The 19036-nt window shown below is 40.2% G+C and overlaps 1 protein-coding gene across 10 annotated transcripts in view; it reads right to left on the bottom strand.

The window, feature by feature from the left end:
• The window catches only part of LOC143218036 (uncharacterized), a 92806-nt gene that overhangs the window by 59845 nt on the left and 13925 nt on the right, over window positions 1–19036 (bottom strand). Inside the window, exon 1 of one of the 10 annotated variants that reach the window (XM_076442932.1) lies at window positions 6216–7039. The exons of 7 other annotated variants lie outside the window; for them this stretch is intronic. In XM_076442932.1, the coding sequence (XP_076299047.1) occupies window positions 6216–6253 (38 nt within the window). In that variant the 5' untranslated portion in view covers window positions 6254–7039. Of the gene's footprint in view, window positions 1–1754; window positions 2416–6215; window positions 7040–19036 lie in introns of those variants that run through there. 2 more of the 10 variants (XM_076442935.1, XM_076442934.1) reach the window with 2 other exon arrangements.

Genomic DNA, 19036 nt, shown 5'->3' with positions numbered 1-19036 from the left:
CGAAAATGGTCATTTGCATACACACAGATCCACACTCTAGAAGCCATAAATAGCAGACTATACAAACAGACAATGTTTGCGTCACTCTCTATTTGAGCTCTTTCTTCCAATAGAAATTTTTTTCAATGGTCTTCAAATGTACTGTCTCTGGTTTATATAATTTTTTTCATTAAAACGAATACATATATGAAAAAAAGTATAGAGAAATTTTCATGCAAATTATAAAAATATGAAACAATCACCTCATACATTATAAACTCCCATTATAATTATCCCAATAAAGTTACGACCCATAAATACAAAGAATTTACGATAAAAATTTCCATAATAAATTATGAAAGTGATTAAATATTCAATTATGAAACGAAACGATGCCATCTTTTGCATAATAAAACGTGCGAGTCGGTAAAAGTACAAATTGACAATATTTTGTAACGGAATTTCCGTGTCAAGTACCGCTCGAAAATATTGATCATCGGGAAGCACGAATTCCAGCACGAAACCATTCGATTGTTATCAGACTTTTGCACAACCATAACGATAAACGTGAAGTCGTACGAGTGCACTGTTGAAACCCGCATAGTGCTTACATCGGTCTGTTATCTCGTTTTACGAAATCACGAATCACGAAAACAATCATCCAGGTAAATCGTAACGTCACGATAACGATTTGTTTATCTTTGATTGCCGAGAAAAAATGTATCAACAACCATTTGTCTTATCATCGACTTAGCATAAATCAACCATTTCATTCGACAAAAAATAACAAAAGATTCATAATTCAAAATTTTTTAAATTTTTTCTTCGTCGCACAATTAGACATTCTATTTTATTATTATCAAAATCGCTTTCTATTCCAAGTTTAAAAATCCCAAATTTTCAAACAATAAAATTTCATAAATTCTCCAATAAAGGAAGCACTAATTTTAAAAGATACTTTTTCGTTCCCCTATTAACGTAGTACCAACACAAACATGTCCGCCTCAAGTCCCAAAGCACAGAGACAAACACAAATAAAATGATGTCTGTATACAGAGATATCAAGTTGATAAGCACCCTACAAAACCATTGTGTAATGACGTTCATTCACGATATGACATTCCTCAAGGACTTTATTGACCTTTTTATTGCAACTCGTTTTATTATAGCCCGATAACGTTATTATACATCTCCTAAACCATATGAAGAAAACCTCCATTACTACGATTCTCAATAAAGCGTATCTCGAAAGCGCATTTCAGGACCAATAAAAAAATTATTCAAATGTACGACATTAAACAGTATAACGTAGCAAAAATTTCTAATATAGAACTGTGTCAATGCTTATATTACTATTTTCATCAGAATACTTCGCTTATGTTTAAGAAATAAATTAATAACGATTTACGTCTATTTCACATTGAGCCATGAGCATAAAATAACAAGCATTTATTTTTATTCATGTGACTCATTGAACGTATACAGGTAGAATCGAATTTATATAGAAACGTTAATGGCCACACAAGAAGCAATCGCGTATAGTATACGGCGTATACCCTAACCTTTATGCGGCGTACGCACGGGACGTCAACAAACGCGATAATATTGTAATTGTTCGCTACGTAAAATCGAGCACACAGTTCGCGGAACGTCACGGGCATTGCCTCTCCAGTTCGTAAATACGAAACGAGCTGTTCGTGTTCGTAAATACAGAACGCTCGTGTTCGGAGAAGTGGCGCGAAACAGTTGCCCTTGAAAACAGATAGTCGACTAACCTCGTAATTAAATCCACGTCGGTGTCATCGCGGTCGTCGAACGTGCACTGGGAAGTTGCTTTCCTTTGCAGTCACTGATCCCCCCGCACGAATATTTACGTCACTGACACTCACGACTCGACAGAAACGTTTCAACGACTCGACAAAGTGAATCACATGACAGACTGTCCGAAAACGTGGAAGGACACGATTGATAGCGCACGTGGTTTTCGACAATGTCAAACAGTCAACACCTGCGGAGCGCCTGACTACGACTGACTCGCTCAGGTAACGGCTTTCGCGCGGCTCACTTCGGGAAGTTTCGCGCACGCTCGCCGCCGGTGATCGTTCGGCCGTTTTCGGTCGCGTTCGGTCGACGTCGACGCCGGTCGAGCGGACTCGCGAGTTTACGTGATTCATTCCGCTGTTTTGAGAATGTTTATACGTTTTTTTGTGGTATTTAACGCGATCTGCATTTAAATCCTACCTTCTACGAGCATTTTAATCGTTGATGGTTTGCAATTACGTTTTTACTACTATGCAGATTCCAGTGCAAACCGCAGGTTTACATCGAATAGTTGAATGTCATTTGCAGATCGTTTTCCTCTTGCGGAAAATGTCTTAGCAGGACTAATATCGTTTTTAATGACATGTGGAAATGATTAGACAGGCCATTATCATTTTGTATCTATGTATCAGGTCATTAAGAATGAAACTTGACAAATGTGTTTGAAATGTTTTTTTCATTTGTCAAGTTTCATACTGAATGACCTGATAAATAAGAACAAGGTAATTTATATTTCAAACCGTTCAGTTTAACAATTTCTTTTTGTGTTTTTGAAATTTATCTTTTCAAAACTGTTCCATGTAATCACTTTTTTCAGGAGAACTATAGTTTAAACATTGTTTCGGTTGTTAAACATAATTATTTCGGTTGTACTTTACAACGTATTTCTAACTCACATGTTTAAGTTGGTAGATATACATACAGTGGGTGTATAATGGTGTTCGTACACCTTTTAAGAACGAATAACTTTTTCAAAGGCACAGATAAAAAATTTAAGTCGTGGCCTTTACTCTTTCCTTCGCAATTGCGACTAATGACAATTAAAGAAAGAACTATTCACACATTAGCTAATAAACTAATTCATCTAGTGTCACAAAAAAACTTAAGGTTTGCGTCCAATAATGAAAAAGTTATTCGTTTTTAAAAGGTGTATGTACGAATACTTTGTGCCCCTGCATAAATAAATTGGCGAACGTATCACCTCCCCCACTACTGCTAATGCCATTACGCACCCCACTATTGAGACGTGTCTGGGGTGGGGGTGTACCGGTTCCTATATAAGCTCGGCGAAGACGTTTCGCATCTCATTATCGCCTAGAAAGGCGACTGTACAAGATGTATATCTTTGCGTTCAGTTATTTATCTATCAATGCGAAATTCTGCTTGTCGAGAGTATTTGTACACATAGATATGAGTGTAACCTCTAACCAAGGAAAAAAAGATACACAGAACACATACTTGTTTCCTTGTCCTACTACAAAATAAAACTGGCGTTGCAATTTATGGTTAATGAAAGCGTATAATTTTTCGAATATCATCACAGAAGACAATGTAAAGTTTAATAAGGATTTAGCGAGTTGAACACTGTCGTTAAAAATAAATGAAATGAATTTCATCGAAAGCACATCATGATCACGGTTGGTGTTCAAGGTTGGAGTAGTATAAGGTCAGTTTCAAGGTCACGGGCCGGGGTACTCGGTCACGCCGTCATCGTAAATCAAGACGTAATACTCCCGGCAGCTTAGGTGAAACGCGACGAAGCTGCCTAAGAGAGCTCTCGATTTTCTTATTTTCCGTTTTTCTGTTTTCCCAGCATCGATCGCGGTGGGGAATTTATGAGTTTCCGGTTGATAAGAACCGTCCGTAGTGCCGTGCATCCAACGTATCGAAGTATTTACGAGAGTAATTTACCGGCCTTTGCGAAGCAGCCTGCGAACGAGAGAGCCACGAGAAACAAGACTCGAACGACATTAAATTCACTGCGATTCTCCCGCGTTTTTGCGGTTCGACAGGTATGCAAGGACGCCTCTCTCTCTCTCTCTCTCTCCTTGATAATGGAATTGTTTATTTCCTGCTGACGACAGCCGCCGCAAAAACTCTCTTTCTAATTGTCTACATAAAATACCAGGAGCGAGACAATAGATCCGAGCGATTAGTAAACACTACATTGTAGTAACTTTTCCACAAATTTTCTTCGAGAGAAAATACGTCTTAGAAAATTGTCAACCGTCTGTTGTTAAACAAATTGAATTATTGAACGCGTGGAAAAAGTAAATATATTTTTTTTTAATTCTCTATTATTTATACTTAACCCTTTGCAGTCGGAGCTATTTTTACTTGAAAATTAAACATTTCTTCCGACCTAGAACAATTCCATTGATTCCGACATAGAACAATATGATTTTTTTCATTGTCTGGATATAAAATTTCTATAATACCTCATACAATACTTAAATGTGTAGTAATTGATTAGATACCAACATACTTAATAACGTAAACAATTTCGAAATTTCTCTTTCGTAAAGACATAAATTAATAACAAATAAATAATTTTATACAAACATTGAAACAGAAAAAAACTATGGAACAATGTACAGTCCGTTTCAAAATACACATCCGAATTAACGCCCGAAATCATTTTGTGTGCAAAAATGGTTATGGAAAAAGATTTTCTGCGGTTGTTATTAATGATGTTGCTCGTCGGTTGGAAATCTCAGTGACAGAGCAGCGATCACTTCTATCTGGCAGAGTTACCGTTCACGCTTCTCTCGCATGCCAGGCTAATTGCATGCTTTCGATCCAGGTCTTTCTACGGAATCGCATGGCACCATATATTATTCGCCACTTTGTATAATAACGTTAATATCGCAGGCTCGAACACGACCAGAGTACATTCGAACTTCCATGACGTGCGAGAGAAATTCTGTGCCGACAAACCGTTAGATTGCCACCTGTTCGATGTGTTTCGCGGTGCGAGGGCGATTTTATACGAGCCCGACGATATTTGCATTAAAAATATCGCTTCGAAAAAGCTGCCAGGTCGGTATGCCTTGGGGAGTGAAACCGAAACAATTAACCTGTACTGCAAAATTCCCACCGTGTTCCCTGTGTATTACAGACTCGCTCAATGTAGACGTTCCCGTGCTGCACTGCTCTCACATGTAGGTTGGAACGATTCGTTTTCATGCTTGAATTAAAAAAATTTTTAAATAATTGGAAAATAAAATTTTAATTTATACTTTGAAACGCTCTGTACACTGTTCAATACCGAGTCAATCTTTCCTATACAAATTTTTATTTAAAAGTATTTTTGTTATTAACTCCTCTGTTTTTTAAAGAAGTTTGTTGGAAATGATGCATGCGATTTGAAACGACCTGTACACTACCTATATTCTAATTTAATTTCTTTAATTTCGTTCTAAAAGTTAATTTCTTCTTTAAATCTATATTAAAATTGGAACACGCATTTTGAAACGTTCTGTACACATTTTTGTGACATTTATATACAAAATTATTTCACTGTGGTCTTTCAGTAAAGAATTATTCGAGACCTGTTTTAGGATGTGAAAGCATTTTAGGATTACAGTGACTTTTTGGAATTCTTCGACAAGCCATTTCTACAGAACTTCTTTCTCGAGACTTACTGTACGTACCGACAAGATTATAATAACTACAAGAAGATGCCGGCCGATTTCACGGAACCTATACTTTTCCCGAAGACGTAATTATTAGTCAATGTTCGTCAAACCACCTCTCGATGTGGTCACAGTCCAGTAACTGTTAATGATTTCGATCTGCTGTTTCTCCACCTTGAATCTCTCGCGTTGTCATTTATTTTTAAATAGAAAGATTCATCTACGATTAAACATCGAATGCATCACCGATTTCGAAAAATCAAGGAAAATCACATATAATTATTCGCTTGGGTGTCCTAAATTAAACAATTTTTTAAGTTGAAGAAAATTACTGACAATGTTCCAACGCGACAAGCCTGTGCATTTACATGCAGCTTAACATGCGACGAGAGAGATTAAAATGGTAATGAGACACTAAATAATAATGATTTATTTAAATCGTGGTATTTACCACGTTTTACCTAACCTTTAATAACCTAACTTCCTATCGTCAGTGAGAAAATAATGTAAAATCAATAATGTTCCCATGCAAAATTCACTTTCCTACAAACTAACCTTCAAAACCACGAACTATCTTCGATCTAAATAACACAAAGATCTAATTAGAATTAAAATATATCGGTTTAATAAACGCAATAAAATGGCCTTCAAATAGGTCACAAGAGGTTAATCGTATTTAGATAAGCGTGTTCTAACGGTCGAGCAGACGTGCGATTGACAGATCGAAACCCGTTAAAATAATTATCGGAAACACGGCGGATTTAATAAGGATCGACTCACCATAGTCCGGTGAAGAAACGGCGCAGTTTCAGTCCCATTTCCCGGCGGTTTTCTTTGCTGACAGCAACGTATCCTTCACTTCACGCGAACTCGTTTGGAAACATACTAGGGGTGCGTGCGAGGGTCACGCATGGTGCGCCGCGACCGTTGGAAACAGTCACGTGCCAAAACACCGCAGCCAGCTGTCGAACAGCCGGGCTTTTACGCGGGATGCGTGTTGTTCGCCCTACCATGCTCCCATTGGTTACCTTTTTACATCGCTGCGCATGCACCAAGCACCTATTCTATCGAGCCGAGGAAACGAATCGCCAAAAACCAAACAACTGTTCCTCGCACACGCCGCCTAAGATCTGTACTCGCGCCGTAACCTCGCACGCATCCTGTCCGCGCATGCTTCTGCGCGTGCGCGCTGAGCGACTCGACTTTTACAGCAAACTTCAAGATACATAATGCGATTAAAAAATTATTTGAAAAAAACTGTACGTGTAGTTTTGATGGCGCTAAGTATACAGACTTTTTAGATGAGTTTTTACACACACATTTTTCTGGTACATTGATCGCCGTAGAAAAGGACATGTATACAGTCTTTTTAAACTGTGTATTTGTGTAAATCCTTTGGCACGACAGAATGAAATATTTGATTGGGAACTGTTTAAAACATTCGATTATTATATTCAGTGATCATTTGCGTGGGAATCGATGCTGAACAGGCAGTATAGCTTGAAATAGTTCGAGTGGAACGAGACAGCCAACTTTCGCCTATAAAGAGGCAGCCGCGGACTATGCAACCCGCCAGACGCGCGCGTGAGCGTGGTTGCAGCTCAACAGGCGCCTGACTGCAGATATACATACAGGGTGTTTACCTACAGGTGGGAGAAAATTTAAGGGGTGATTCTCGACGATAATATAAGATGAAAATGAAGAATAAAAAAATTGCGATTTCGGCTTCGTTATTTAGTTATTAACAATTAAAAATCCGCCTAAAATGCTGCAACACTTCTAACAAAAGTATACGTTGCGTACGTCACACAGCCGCGCGACAGTCTCGTATCAAGTGACAAACGCATGTATACCTTGGTTCTCATTTGGGGCCCCAGCGAGGTGAAAAATTTTTAAAACTCGTTGGACGACACGGAACCTGCCTACTCGTTAAAATCCACAAGGGCATTTCTAATATCCGCCCTATGGAATTATCGAGTAGAAGGGGTCAATGCCCTTTCACTTTTAAATTCTTCTCACACATAACCACAAATCCTTATCCTGCACTATAATTGTTCATAACACCGTACCTAATATACTGGAATAAACGCTCTAGCACTATTTACAATATCATACACACGCACTACGAGTTTACAGAGAGTACAAGTTTACTGAGGGGAATGAGGAGAATGTGAAGAACTGGTAATCCTTTAATGTTGAAACACTGCTCTTTATTGAACTTGATTTACGTCGCGAGACTCGCTCACAGACGGAACGGACATCTTGAGGTCGTGTGATCCAGTGTGATCTCTGCGAACGGAAATCTTCGACGTGTGCGAGAAGAATCGTCCGTACAAGCTAGCATCTGTATGCACTGATGCACACTGATTCAAGACAGCTGATGAGGTCGATGCCAGACGCCAGATCGATAAAACAAATGAAGATCTACAGCAAACTACCGCCCAAACATCGCGCGTTGCTATACCAATACATTGTCTATCCTGTTTTCACGAATTTCGTGATTCTTTCTCATTCTGTCTGTGACCGCGAAATATCTCATGTGTGTGCATTGACCACATTAGCTGTCTTGAATTAGCGTGCATCAGTGCATACAGATGCTAGCTTGTACGGACGATTCTTCTCGCATGCGTCGAAGATTTCGGTTCGCAGAGATCACACTGGATCACACGACCTCAAGATGTCCGTTCCGTCTGTGAGCGAGTCTCGCGACGTAAATCAAGTTCAATAAAGAGCAGTGTTTCAACATTAAAGGATTACCAGTTCTTCACATTCTCCTCATTCCCCTCAGTAAACTTGTACTCTCTGTAAACTCGTAGTGCGTGTGTATGATATTGTAAATAGTGCTAGAGCGTTTATTCCAGCATATTAGGTACGGTGTTATGAACAATTATAGTGCAGGATAAGGATTTGTGGATATGTGTGAGAAGAATTTAAAAGTGAAAGGGCATTGACCCCTTCTACTCGATAATTCCATAGGGCGGATATTAGAAATGCCCTTGTGGATTTTAACGAGTAGGGAGGTTCCGTGTCGTCCAACGAGTTTTAAAAATTTTTCACCTCGCTGGGGCCCCAAATGAGAACCAAGGTATACATGCGTTTGTCACTTGATACGAGACTGTCGCGCGGCTGTGTGACGTACGCAACGTATACTTTTGTTAGAAGTGTTGCAGCATTTTAGGCGGATTTTTAATTGTTAATAACTAAATAACGAAGCCGAAATCGCAATTTTTTTATTCTTCATTTTCGTCTTATATTATCGTCAAGAACCACCCCTTAAATTTTCTCCCACCTGTAGGTAAACACCCTGTATAAGTATGTACACAGGATGTTCGATCTCAAGCACACCGAACGTGAGACTATATTATTGCTATCTTGCATACTCGTTACATTTGTATAATCTTAGTTTATTCTGAAATGTATAATATTCAAATGTTCTCGGCGCAACGGTTCGATCAGTTTATAGGAAAAAAGCAAAATTTGCACGTTCTAATAAAATCACTTCCTAATAACAACTATTTTCCTATTACATGTTATATAAATTACATCTTTATCATATATTTAATAAAAGTTTTTCATCATATGGTCACGAACATGTGGTAAGTTTGGGTTTTTGACGTTTTTCACGGTTTGAAATAACCGCCAAACATCGATCGACGATTGACTTTTGTTTTGATCGATCGACCAGTTACGTTCTGTGTCTAATGACTTTGATGGTCTATGATCCAGTATCCTGTCTGACGACATGAAAACAGCATGTGCTAAGACAATTTCAATTCCGTGTTTATAATCTTTATAAAGCAATGTAAGTAAATTATTGCAGTATCTTGTTACATTGTTACATTCTGGTTACGCAGATTTTTTAAAGTTTCTGGTTTTACATTGTGAAAATATATTTTTCAGACGCAGTTTTTCTACTTTCTTGAAAATGATCTGAATGAAGATCGAAACGTTGAAAGTTCCTAACTAACGTGCAAATTTTGCTTTTTTCCTATAAACTGATCGAACCGTTGCGCCGAGAACATTTGAATATTATACATTTCATTATCTTGTGATCGATATTTCAAACAACATTTAGTTTATTCTATCTAGCAAAACAGTTAATAACAAAGCGTATCTAACTAGTAGACTCATTTTGGATCTTGTACTAGCAAAGCATAGCATATCGTAGCAATATTGTCGAAAAGGGAAAATCACTTAAATCACATTATTTGTATTATTGAACTATAGTTCAAGGCGGGCGGCATGTTCGGTCTCGAGCAGACCGAACGTGAGATATTTATTTAGACACGGTCCGCTGCAATAACCCGAAACACTCGACGCGACGCGACGCAACGATCCCAGGGTTTGGGTGTCATCGGACACCACTTCGGGACCGTCTCGAGTGCGAACCACGAACCATCGACAAGGCAATCTTATATAAGCAACACTCTAGTTTTCCATATCGTTTTCCCATATCATTCACACCTAGTAATTTCCATAGCCTAAACATAGTTTTACCAAAGCGCTCCTACTCCTACGACCAATATGCACCACCCACTCACCAATAGCAATCACTTCTTCATCCCCATACATTTCTTAATTTTTTCCCCATACTAAATTGCCAATTGCACAATCAAATATGCTCCGGATTATATCATGTTTGGTCTCATTTTAATCAGAAAAATGTCGCGAACGCTCTGGTCGATCCTTCACGAAGAAATCATGAAAAATAAAGAAATTTTGTCATCGTAGCGACTAGCGAGTGTCTCGCAGCGAGCATTTTTCGGCTTGAAAATGTTGCGTCGGTCTCCAGGCACCGGTTTCACGGCCGGGACATCAGGACAGGTAGACAATCGCATTCGCGTCTCTATTTTTAAGTCAATGCCAAGTCAGGGTAAAATCGCGCGATCAGAATGATAGCCGCGTCGCTGTTGATCAACGATCTGAATTCCGCGAGGATCGGCGGCGTTTAGCATTAGCCACACGCAGCCATTTGGCACGAGGGTGCATTGATATCAAGTGTGCCCCGCCTAGTTGCAGGGAAACGAGCTTGATCATCGCCACAGTGCAGGTTTCCAATCGTTCAATTATTCCATCCGCGACTGCCCGTTTCCGTTCAGCGGCGGGAAGTGATATGAATTCGCTTCGCTATACTCGATAGACGCTGCTGTCTCAATGATCATCCTGCCGATAGTTATCTTTAAATGCTTCACGATTTAATCCCAAACCCTCTTGATTAAAACACACTTTCCGCCGAAGAACTGTTCGCACATGAAACGCATTTCGCTTGAAACTTCAAAGATTACCAAAGAGGAAAGAAAGGAGATAGCTTCAGTTTTATAAGGATCCGCGATCCAGTGATCGACATTCGACTGACTCGCATTCTCAACTATTACAAGCCTTGATAATTGCTATTCTATTTAATGAGTCCTGTCATTACCGACGGTACATGCTACTAATTTAATCATTTTCCCCAGCACACGGTAGAAGTTATGATCAGATACTCTAGTCGAGCATTTCGATACGGCAGTAAAGACCGCCAGCAACTTTCTTCGACCAACAAAACAAGAAAATGTTTAGAAAACCGTTCTCCTTTCGAGCGTCGATTTGGTCTCCCCGTTTGACGAACGACATAATTATTCAATTATTTAATAAGAGCCGAGTCTAGTCGACGGTAACGGGGCGCGACCAATATAAATCATCTCGACGATATTTTCCGATCGGTAATGGACATAGTAACTAACAGTAGTCGGTGGCAGCTCGTAAATCAACACACGCCCCGGTGTAATTAGCCGCTCGGCGCGGCGGTGTTTAACGTGCTCCGAAACCCGCGAAATTACAGTGGAACGCGAAATCTGAATATTACGGCCGGCCAATTTGAAAGGAAATTTTCAGCAATAAATTCGCTCGCTGTTCGAGCCCGTACGCGCGCGAAGACGTTCGTGTGCGCGTTTACGCTCGAACGATCGTTCCTTATCCGAGGTAATCTTGCCGAGAAGTCAGTCCACAACGTTTCGGAAGCAACCATGAAGACAGGGAAGGGGAAAGGAGGAGCCATGCTTTCTAACTTTTGCCTTGTAAATCGCGCGCGCCATCGGAAGACGTGTGCGAACCGATAATATCTGACGCCCCCGTTAGCTGCGGTGAAAACCGGGCTGGCTTTTGGCAGTACGATGGTACCTCGACATATGTGAAAGACATGTGCAAGATATTTCCTAAAAATTCATCCCCCACTTTTTTGTCTTCGATCGTTATTACGTGAAACCTTTAGCAACACGGTCAAGACATTTTTTTTTTTTATTAAAACGAGTTCAAACACGACACTATTCGAAGCATATTTTGTAAAACCTCCATCATCCGAACCGAATCGAGGTTTCATTGAATATTCTTGGAATCGTGTCATAGAAAGAAGGTTCTGGGTAAAAAGTCTCGTCAAAAAATAATTCAAAACAAAACTGGCAGGTTGAAATTTGTATACCCTTCCGGAAACAAGTATTAGTGTCAAAGAAAGCTAGTATACTCGACGATTATCTGTGACAGGGCCCACCTCAGCCGTTTCCTTGTGTACTTTTACTTTCTCAACAATGCACGACCGGCTCTCGATCAATCGAGCAGCGGTCCACCAGCTAAACATCATAATCGAATCACGATTGCGACAGCCCGGTTCACGGACACAGTCGTGTGATCTCGAGAGCCCTGTGGTTCTTTGTGAACGCTGACAGGACCTGGATAGAACCCTGCCAGTGAAAGGACAGAGGCGGCCAAAAGCAAATTAAACGCCGCGCATGGAAATTGTTTCTACACTTTCTACGAATTCACTGGATTTTCTAAAGCGGCCGACACTCCGTGAGATGATCTGGTTGGCGAACAGTGTGTAAAAGCCGGCAGATAACGGTGTATAATGAGGACATTCTTGAAACGACTCGAAATGCAATCTCCGCGGAGCTGACAAATTGTCTGAGAACAGTGTCGTTCTCAGAGCTGGGCCGGAGCGCCGGGCAAGTGTGTATGATTCATTCTAATTACCGGTAATTAGTCGCTAGCCGGTGGATCCATCCAATTGCGCAACGCTATCGTTTTGGCTCGATCGGAACAGAAACAGGATCCGCGAAAAATTGAACAATTTTTGAGATGTTCGAGTCTTGCGATTCTCCGATAACGAGAACTTTCTTCAGTTTTCTCTCTTGAATGGGAGACAAGGCGTCGAGACTAAGCATTCTCTTAATTAGTCATTCATCGTTCTACAAACGAACGGCTATTAGTCATTCCGATCAAGATGTTATCTTTTGTATCGAGATCAATGATACCATTGTCTGGACGCTTGTAAGTAATCGATTGGACGTCCAGGCCGATCGGAATTAGAATTACGACAATGTCTCGATACGCAGAGATGTGCACACGATATTTACGGCTGATTTATCCCCACCCGAGTGACAATGAATTTCTTCATGATTTTTTCGAGGCATTACCGTGATAACAAGACACATTCCAGACACCATTACGATCGTTACAGTATGCCTAGATTGCTCGGAGCCTCCGGGGATATAAATCTAGGGGAAGAGGGAGCAAAAAAAAAAAGGAAAATAAAAGAGGAAGGGAATAAGAAAAAGAAGAAAAGTCGCGAGATGAATTCCTCTGGAAAAAGGAGCATCGGAAATTGATTTGAAGCTAGCGAACAGGTTGAAAGCATCTCGTGGACACGGTGGAACAGGTCTTTCCACACTGATCCCGGCTACATTGAATGGCTAATCAAAGCAGAAAGGAGACGCTCAGGGGGGTGAACGGAGAGCGAGCGAGATGATGCGCTCAGGCATGTTACAAGCAGATAAGAGAAACTGGTTGGGGTTTCGATTTTCACGGGGATCGGCCACGGGGCAAAAATCGGCGGGCTTCTCGATGGTTTTCTTGTTGGCATGCCGAGCGATAAGTGCGGTGTTAAGGTTACCTAAGCACTTTCTATGCCAACCGATGCCCGATCAGGCCGATTCCGAATGGAAATTATGTCGACGGGGCCGCTGTTACGTGGAATGTCGTTCCCTGATAATGAGGGACACTTCCAAGGATACCGTGGCTGGTTGCCCCCGACCCGCCGCCGCTGCCATTTCGTTTCATTCACCGACAATTTCATTGACAGTAACCCGCCACGGCGACACTGCCACTCCAATTGAACGCTACTCCAAAAGCTCAACGAATTAGACCGTTTCCCGAAAAATCAACATTTCTTTGCGTCAATCGATAGTAGAATCCTTTGAAAATAGTCCTGCAATGTTCGGAGGAATGAGGAGTCCGTCACCATAAGCGCGGTTCCTGAAATTTTTAGATTGAGAAGGTATAAAGTTCTCCAGTCTATACGAACGTTAAAAGATTTTGTGGTGATTAAAATCACGATGGATTTGATGATTGAAAGGGATTGTTCGAATTTTAGGACGATATGTGACTCTCAGCGTCACATCAATGAAGATATCCAGTTTCCTGATGCATCACGAAGCCTCGATGCATCTTCCCGAGGTTTTTCCTTGACTTCGAACGTGTTCTCCGCGTTTATTTTGTAATAGAATCTACGGCACTTAGTTTATAGCTTTATCTTCCCAAGAGATTAATATGGACATCCTGTTCCCTGATGTTTCCAACCTGCCCGTGAATCTTCACACATCCAATTCTGCTCGACGAAGATAGATTATCATAATCAGCGTCCCCGATCTCGATCTTTTTTTCAGTGTCGCTGTTCTTTTAACTATTTAACGAACAAATTCTAGCACTAAATCACCTCCGCCTATCCTATCATTACCAGCAAATTATTAACACCACATTCCTCAAACGAATTTTTGAAAGTTACAAACAGTTATTATCTTATAAACGAATTGAAACACTCAGCTCGCTGATGACTTAAACTACCCCCTAAGTTCGTATGAATTACACAGTACCAAATTTTCAACGCGATCATTGAAATATAATATGAAGAAAAATGACGAATCTCGAACATCCCACGTTAGATCCATGTGTTAAGACATTTTTCTCAAAATATCATGTAACGCGTGGGATTATTAAAGATTTTTTTAGGCAATGTCGAGGATCTAATGCACCTAACATGGCGCGCAGCGACCCGTATATTCGAAAGACCAAGGCTGAAAGGATTAACCGTTTTTTTTCCAGCTAATCAAGAGCCACGGTACCATTATCACGACACAGAAACCTACGCAACGCGCCATTTTATGGTAGCCACGGGTTTTTATCGGTTGAAGGAACACGTCGCTTACGTGGACGGGACCAGTTACAACGCGAAGAAGACCCGATCCAGCTTTATACGTCGGTCTCGACGGTAATTAACGTACGGTGACACGATTCCAGGCGGACTTCCAGCTAGGAAAAACCATCCGCGACGAAGGAAATGGCACCAGATAAGGAACAATTGGATTTAATCCGACTCGGGTAACCTTCTTGCATTACTATTAAAATGGGGACGTCGATGGACTAGGTGAACGATATAAATGGACACTAACACACCCAATTACCCAGCAATCGATCGACATTTTTAATCCTGACAATTAATTAACTCAGAGTCACCGCTAAAAATTGCTGTACCATTATTGAAAACATTGTTTAGATTATTGAATATGTTCGTATCTAATCAATTACTAAACATTTAAGTATTGCACGAGGTGTTATATCAATTTCGTATTCATAAAATGAAAAAAATGACCGCAAAGGGTTAAGGACAAAACTTTGTTGTTTCTAATAGTTTTATGAATATGAAACGTTTACCGACGTGTAGAGAACGACACGGGCATCGCCGAGTTTTCTGCAGAAGCTGATCGAGGCTATTGAACAGTCAGTCGAGCTCCGAGCTCAGTAATCGAGCGGGTAATCGATTGTAGGTAGCGGTTCTCTAAGGAACGCGATACCCTAGGAGCAGAATTAGTTCGCCGGCCGGACAATCGAACATTAATCTTCGACTTCTGTTGCGTTTCGAGGATAGAAAAGGGAGAAGGTGAACGAGAACGAGATGGAAAAGGAGGAGAGATGATCGCTTCCCATCGGGGAGAAACCTAACCATTGTGAGAATCCGGCTTCTTTCGGGACCGGTGTGTATCTCGACGTGAAAATACAACAATGGGCCGCCGCACCGGGGCAGGAAGAGAAAGAAGAACCTCAGCTGGCTTCTAGCAGGATAGATCTATGCAAACGATGGGGGTCCTTCATCCTTCGCAGTCATTGATGCCGTTGCTGTCCCATTTTTAACATCATTACAATTTTTTTAAATTGATGTAATACGTATAATTGATAAAATTTATACAACATATGTCCTAACAAGTCGTGGATTACACGAGCAATCGTGCTTCGAACTGTGTCAGGTTTGTTCCCATTTCAATCAGGAAAAGATGAGAATCGAAGACATCATCATTTTTTTAAAATTGATGTGATACATATAATTGATAAAATTTATACAACATATGTCCTACAAAATCGTGGATTAAACGAGCAATCGTGCTCCGAACTGTGTCAGGTTTAGTCCCATTCCAATCAGAAAAAGATGAGAATCGAAGACATCATTTTTTAAAAATTGATGTGATACATATAATTGAGAAAATTGATGTAACATATGTCCTACAAAATCGTGGATTAAACGAGCAATCGTGCTCTGAACTGTGTCAGGTTTAGTCCCATTCCAATCAGAAAAAGATAAGAATCGAATACATCATAAATATTTTTAAATTGATGTGATACATATAATTGAGAAAATTGATGTAACATATGTGCTACAAAATCGTGGATTAAACGAGCAATCGTGCTCCGAACTGTGTCAGGTTTGGTCCCATTCCAATCAGAAAAAGATGAGAATCAAAGACAGAGTAGCACTTAGCACCTCGTGGATCATTAAGAAAATGACCTTCAGGGAACAGCTTTGTCTCGACGCGTTGGGAACGTCGAAGATAAAATACAGGGAGGGAAGAAGGAAAAAAAAAAAGAAGGCGGCTAATAAGTTACGCAACGTGATATCGCAATTATGATTCGCGCCGTTGCTCTTGTCTTTTCCCTCGATCTCTAACGGTAGCAGGAACTAATGACCGTATTCAAATCCGCGTTCTGCGGACGTTTACGTAGACACGGTGAATGTGTGCACGGATTAAAACCCGAGGATACGCGGGAGCCAAGAGCCACCTATTAATCGCGGCACAATTAAAAACCGTTAGCGCAATAGCGGGCGTGATTTTTTTACACTGAAGATTCCACCTTGAAATTATCCGTTCCGGATTTTTCGCGAAATTACGAAGACGCTTCTCAAGCAACGAGATCTATTTCCACCAAATCGTAACGAATTTTATAGAACGAATTTTGTAAATAAATTATTTCTTTTATGAAACTGTTAGCAATGTATTCTAGATAATTTGTTCTTACACGTGTAATGATCCACGGTCTACTTGCATTCACAGGCTTTTCCTGGGTCTAAAAATTTATGGTTAAAAAGCAAACGAAAGTGGGCGTGCAAAAGCTCGATAAATCGAAAGGCAGGAAGCCAATCGAGGAGCTAGAAAGTTGCTATTCGTCCGATCCAGAACAGAAACAAAATGACCGAAGATTCATATCGATCTCGGTTTTCATCGGGATAAAAGGAAGCTTCGAGGCATCATCCGCGATCGTATCTTCATGGTAATACCCATTTGGGTAATGTTGAGGAAATTCATGGAGGATGTTGCACCCTCGTTGGCCAAGTGAAAGTCGTGATTTTACAAGTCACTAGGTAGCTAAGTGAAATTTACGTCCGCAACACGATCAATTTGAGCTTCGACGAAAAATCATCGCAAGGATATCGATGTCAACGGAAACGAACTTTTCTCGAGTTCTCGTTTAGAAAGTATAAATAGTTAATCGGGATTAACTTGGGAAATGATATCTGACAAATTGCGACTTGTCAATTAACGAAATCTACACATGATGCAGAGAGTCTTTTGAATGTTCTCCAGCAAAGGCTTTATAAAACATAATTAAAAACTGAAAATTCAACATATTGCATTGTGAAAATCTTCTTTTGTTTGCCGAACAGGTTGACGCGCGCTGTCCAGAGACTAAACAAACAAGAGCAATGAAAACAATATTTTCCTGTAGCTTAAAGTTGTATCTACACATTGCAATCAAAAGAATTAATAAAGATCACAGTTTGTAAGGGTCGGTACTTTTAAACGTTTATTCATAAATTGTTTCGAATCGATGTGACACAGTTTAGGAAACGACCTGATTTTTAATAAATAGTTAATCGGGATTAACTTGGAAAATGATATCTGACAAATTGCGACTTGCCAATTAACGAAATCTACACATGATGCAAAATCTTTTGAATGTTCTCCAGCAAAGGCTTTATCAAACATAATTAAAAACTGAAAATTCAACATATTGCATTGTGAAAATCTTCTTTTGTTTGCCGAACAGGTTGACGCGCGCTGTCCAGAGACTAAACAAACAAGAGCAATGAAAACAATATTTTCCTGTAGCTTAAAGTTGTATCTACACATTGCAATCAAAAGAATTAATAAAGATCACAGTTTGTAAGGGTCGGTACTTTTAAATGTTTATTCATAAATTGTTTCGAATCGATGTGACACAGTTTAGGAAACGACCTGATTTTTACTTTTGATTTCGAACACTATAACAGCGAGCAGTGGTCGTAACGCGAAGGTCGACCGGAGGTAAAAGTAGACGGAATTATGGTTGTGTGTACGGTACACCGATGCGGCGCGGCGGACAAGTGGAATAACTTCCTACGCGTATGCGTCGACGGAATGATCCACGATCCACGATTGCCCTAAGGATCGACCGTGGTCCTGCGTGATCGGGGAACGCAGTCACGTGTGACAACAGCATGTAGGTGGTACATTGCTGTCGTTTTTCCGCGGAACGATTCCCTTTTACGAGAACGCGATCGTTCGTTGCATCAACCGATTCCGATTTCCTTTCGTTTTTCATTTTAGCAATCGTTCCCCTGGAAACTGACGCAAAACGGAGTTACGTCGCCGTGTCTCATTATAGTCATTCCTGCCGGGATATAATTGCTTGTCAATCGCAAGTTTTAAGTCCCCACGATCATTCTCGGAATGATAGTGATCGATGGTCGTGCTTGGAAGATTACCGCACCCCTCAATAAATCGATTTCGCATGTGTGTTGACTATTCAATTTATTTAAAAAATTTTTAAAAGAAGAAATCCCAGAAATGTACAAAACTTTTTATCCAAATTTATTACATATTTTTTATTTAAAATGTACACCGATCTAGTTACTATATACTCCCATAAATGACTAACGCGATGTCAACGGAAAATGATACTCCAATTATTTGACAGTGTGTACACACACGCGCCGCGACCATTATCATTGATAAGAGTTAATCCGCGGCGAATTCAACGGTTTACGAAAGATACGCCAAATTGCATTGTCTTGCAATACCGTTCTTACATTGTGCTCTTATCGGTTGGACAAGGGACGTTTGCTAAAGCGATTGCCATGTCGGAAACGAGCAAACACTTATATGACACTTATCGCTTCTCCCCGAACGATGAATCACGAGAAATGTAATAAAACAAATTTTCAACTTAATTATTTCTCTATGATACCTGTATCTACATATTCT

This window comes from Lasioglossum baleicum, chromosome 18 (genome assembly GCF_051020765.1).
Source record: "Lasioglossum baleicum chromosome 18, iyLasBale1, whole genome shotgun sequence".
In the NCBI taxonomy this organism is placed as follows: Eukaryota; Metazoa; Arthropoda; class Insecta; order Hymenoptera; family Halictidae; genus Lasioglossum; species Lasioglossum baleicum.
This window is presented reverse-complemented; position numbering and strand designations above follow the sequence as displayed.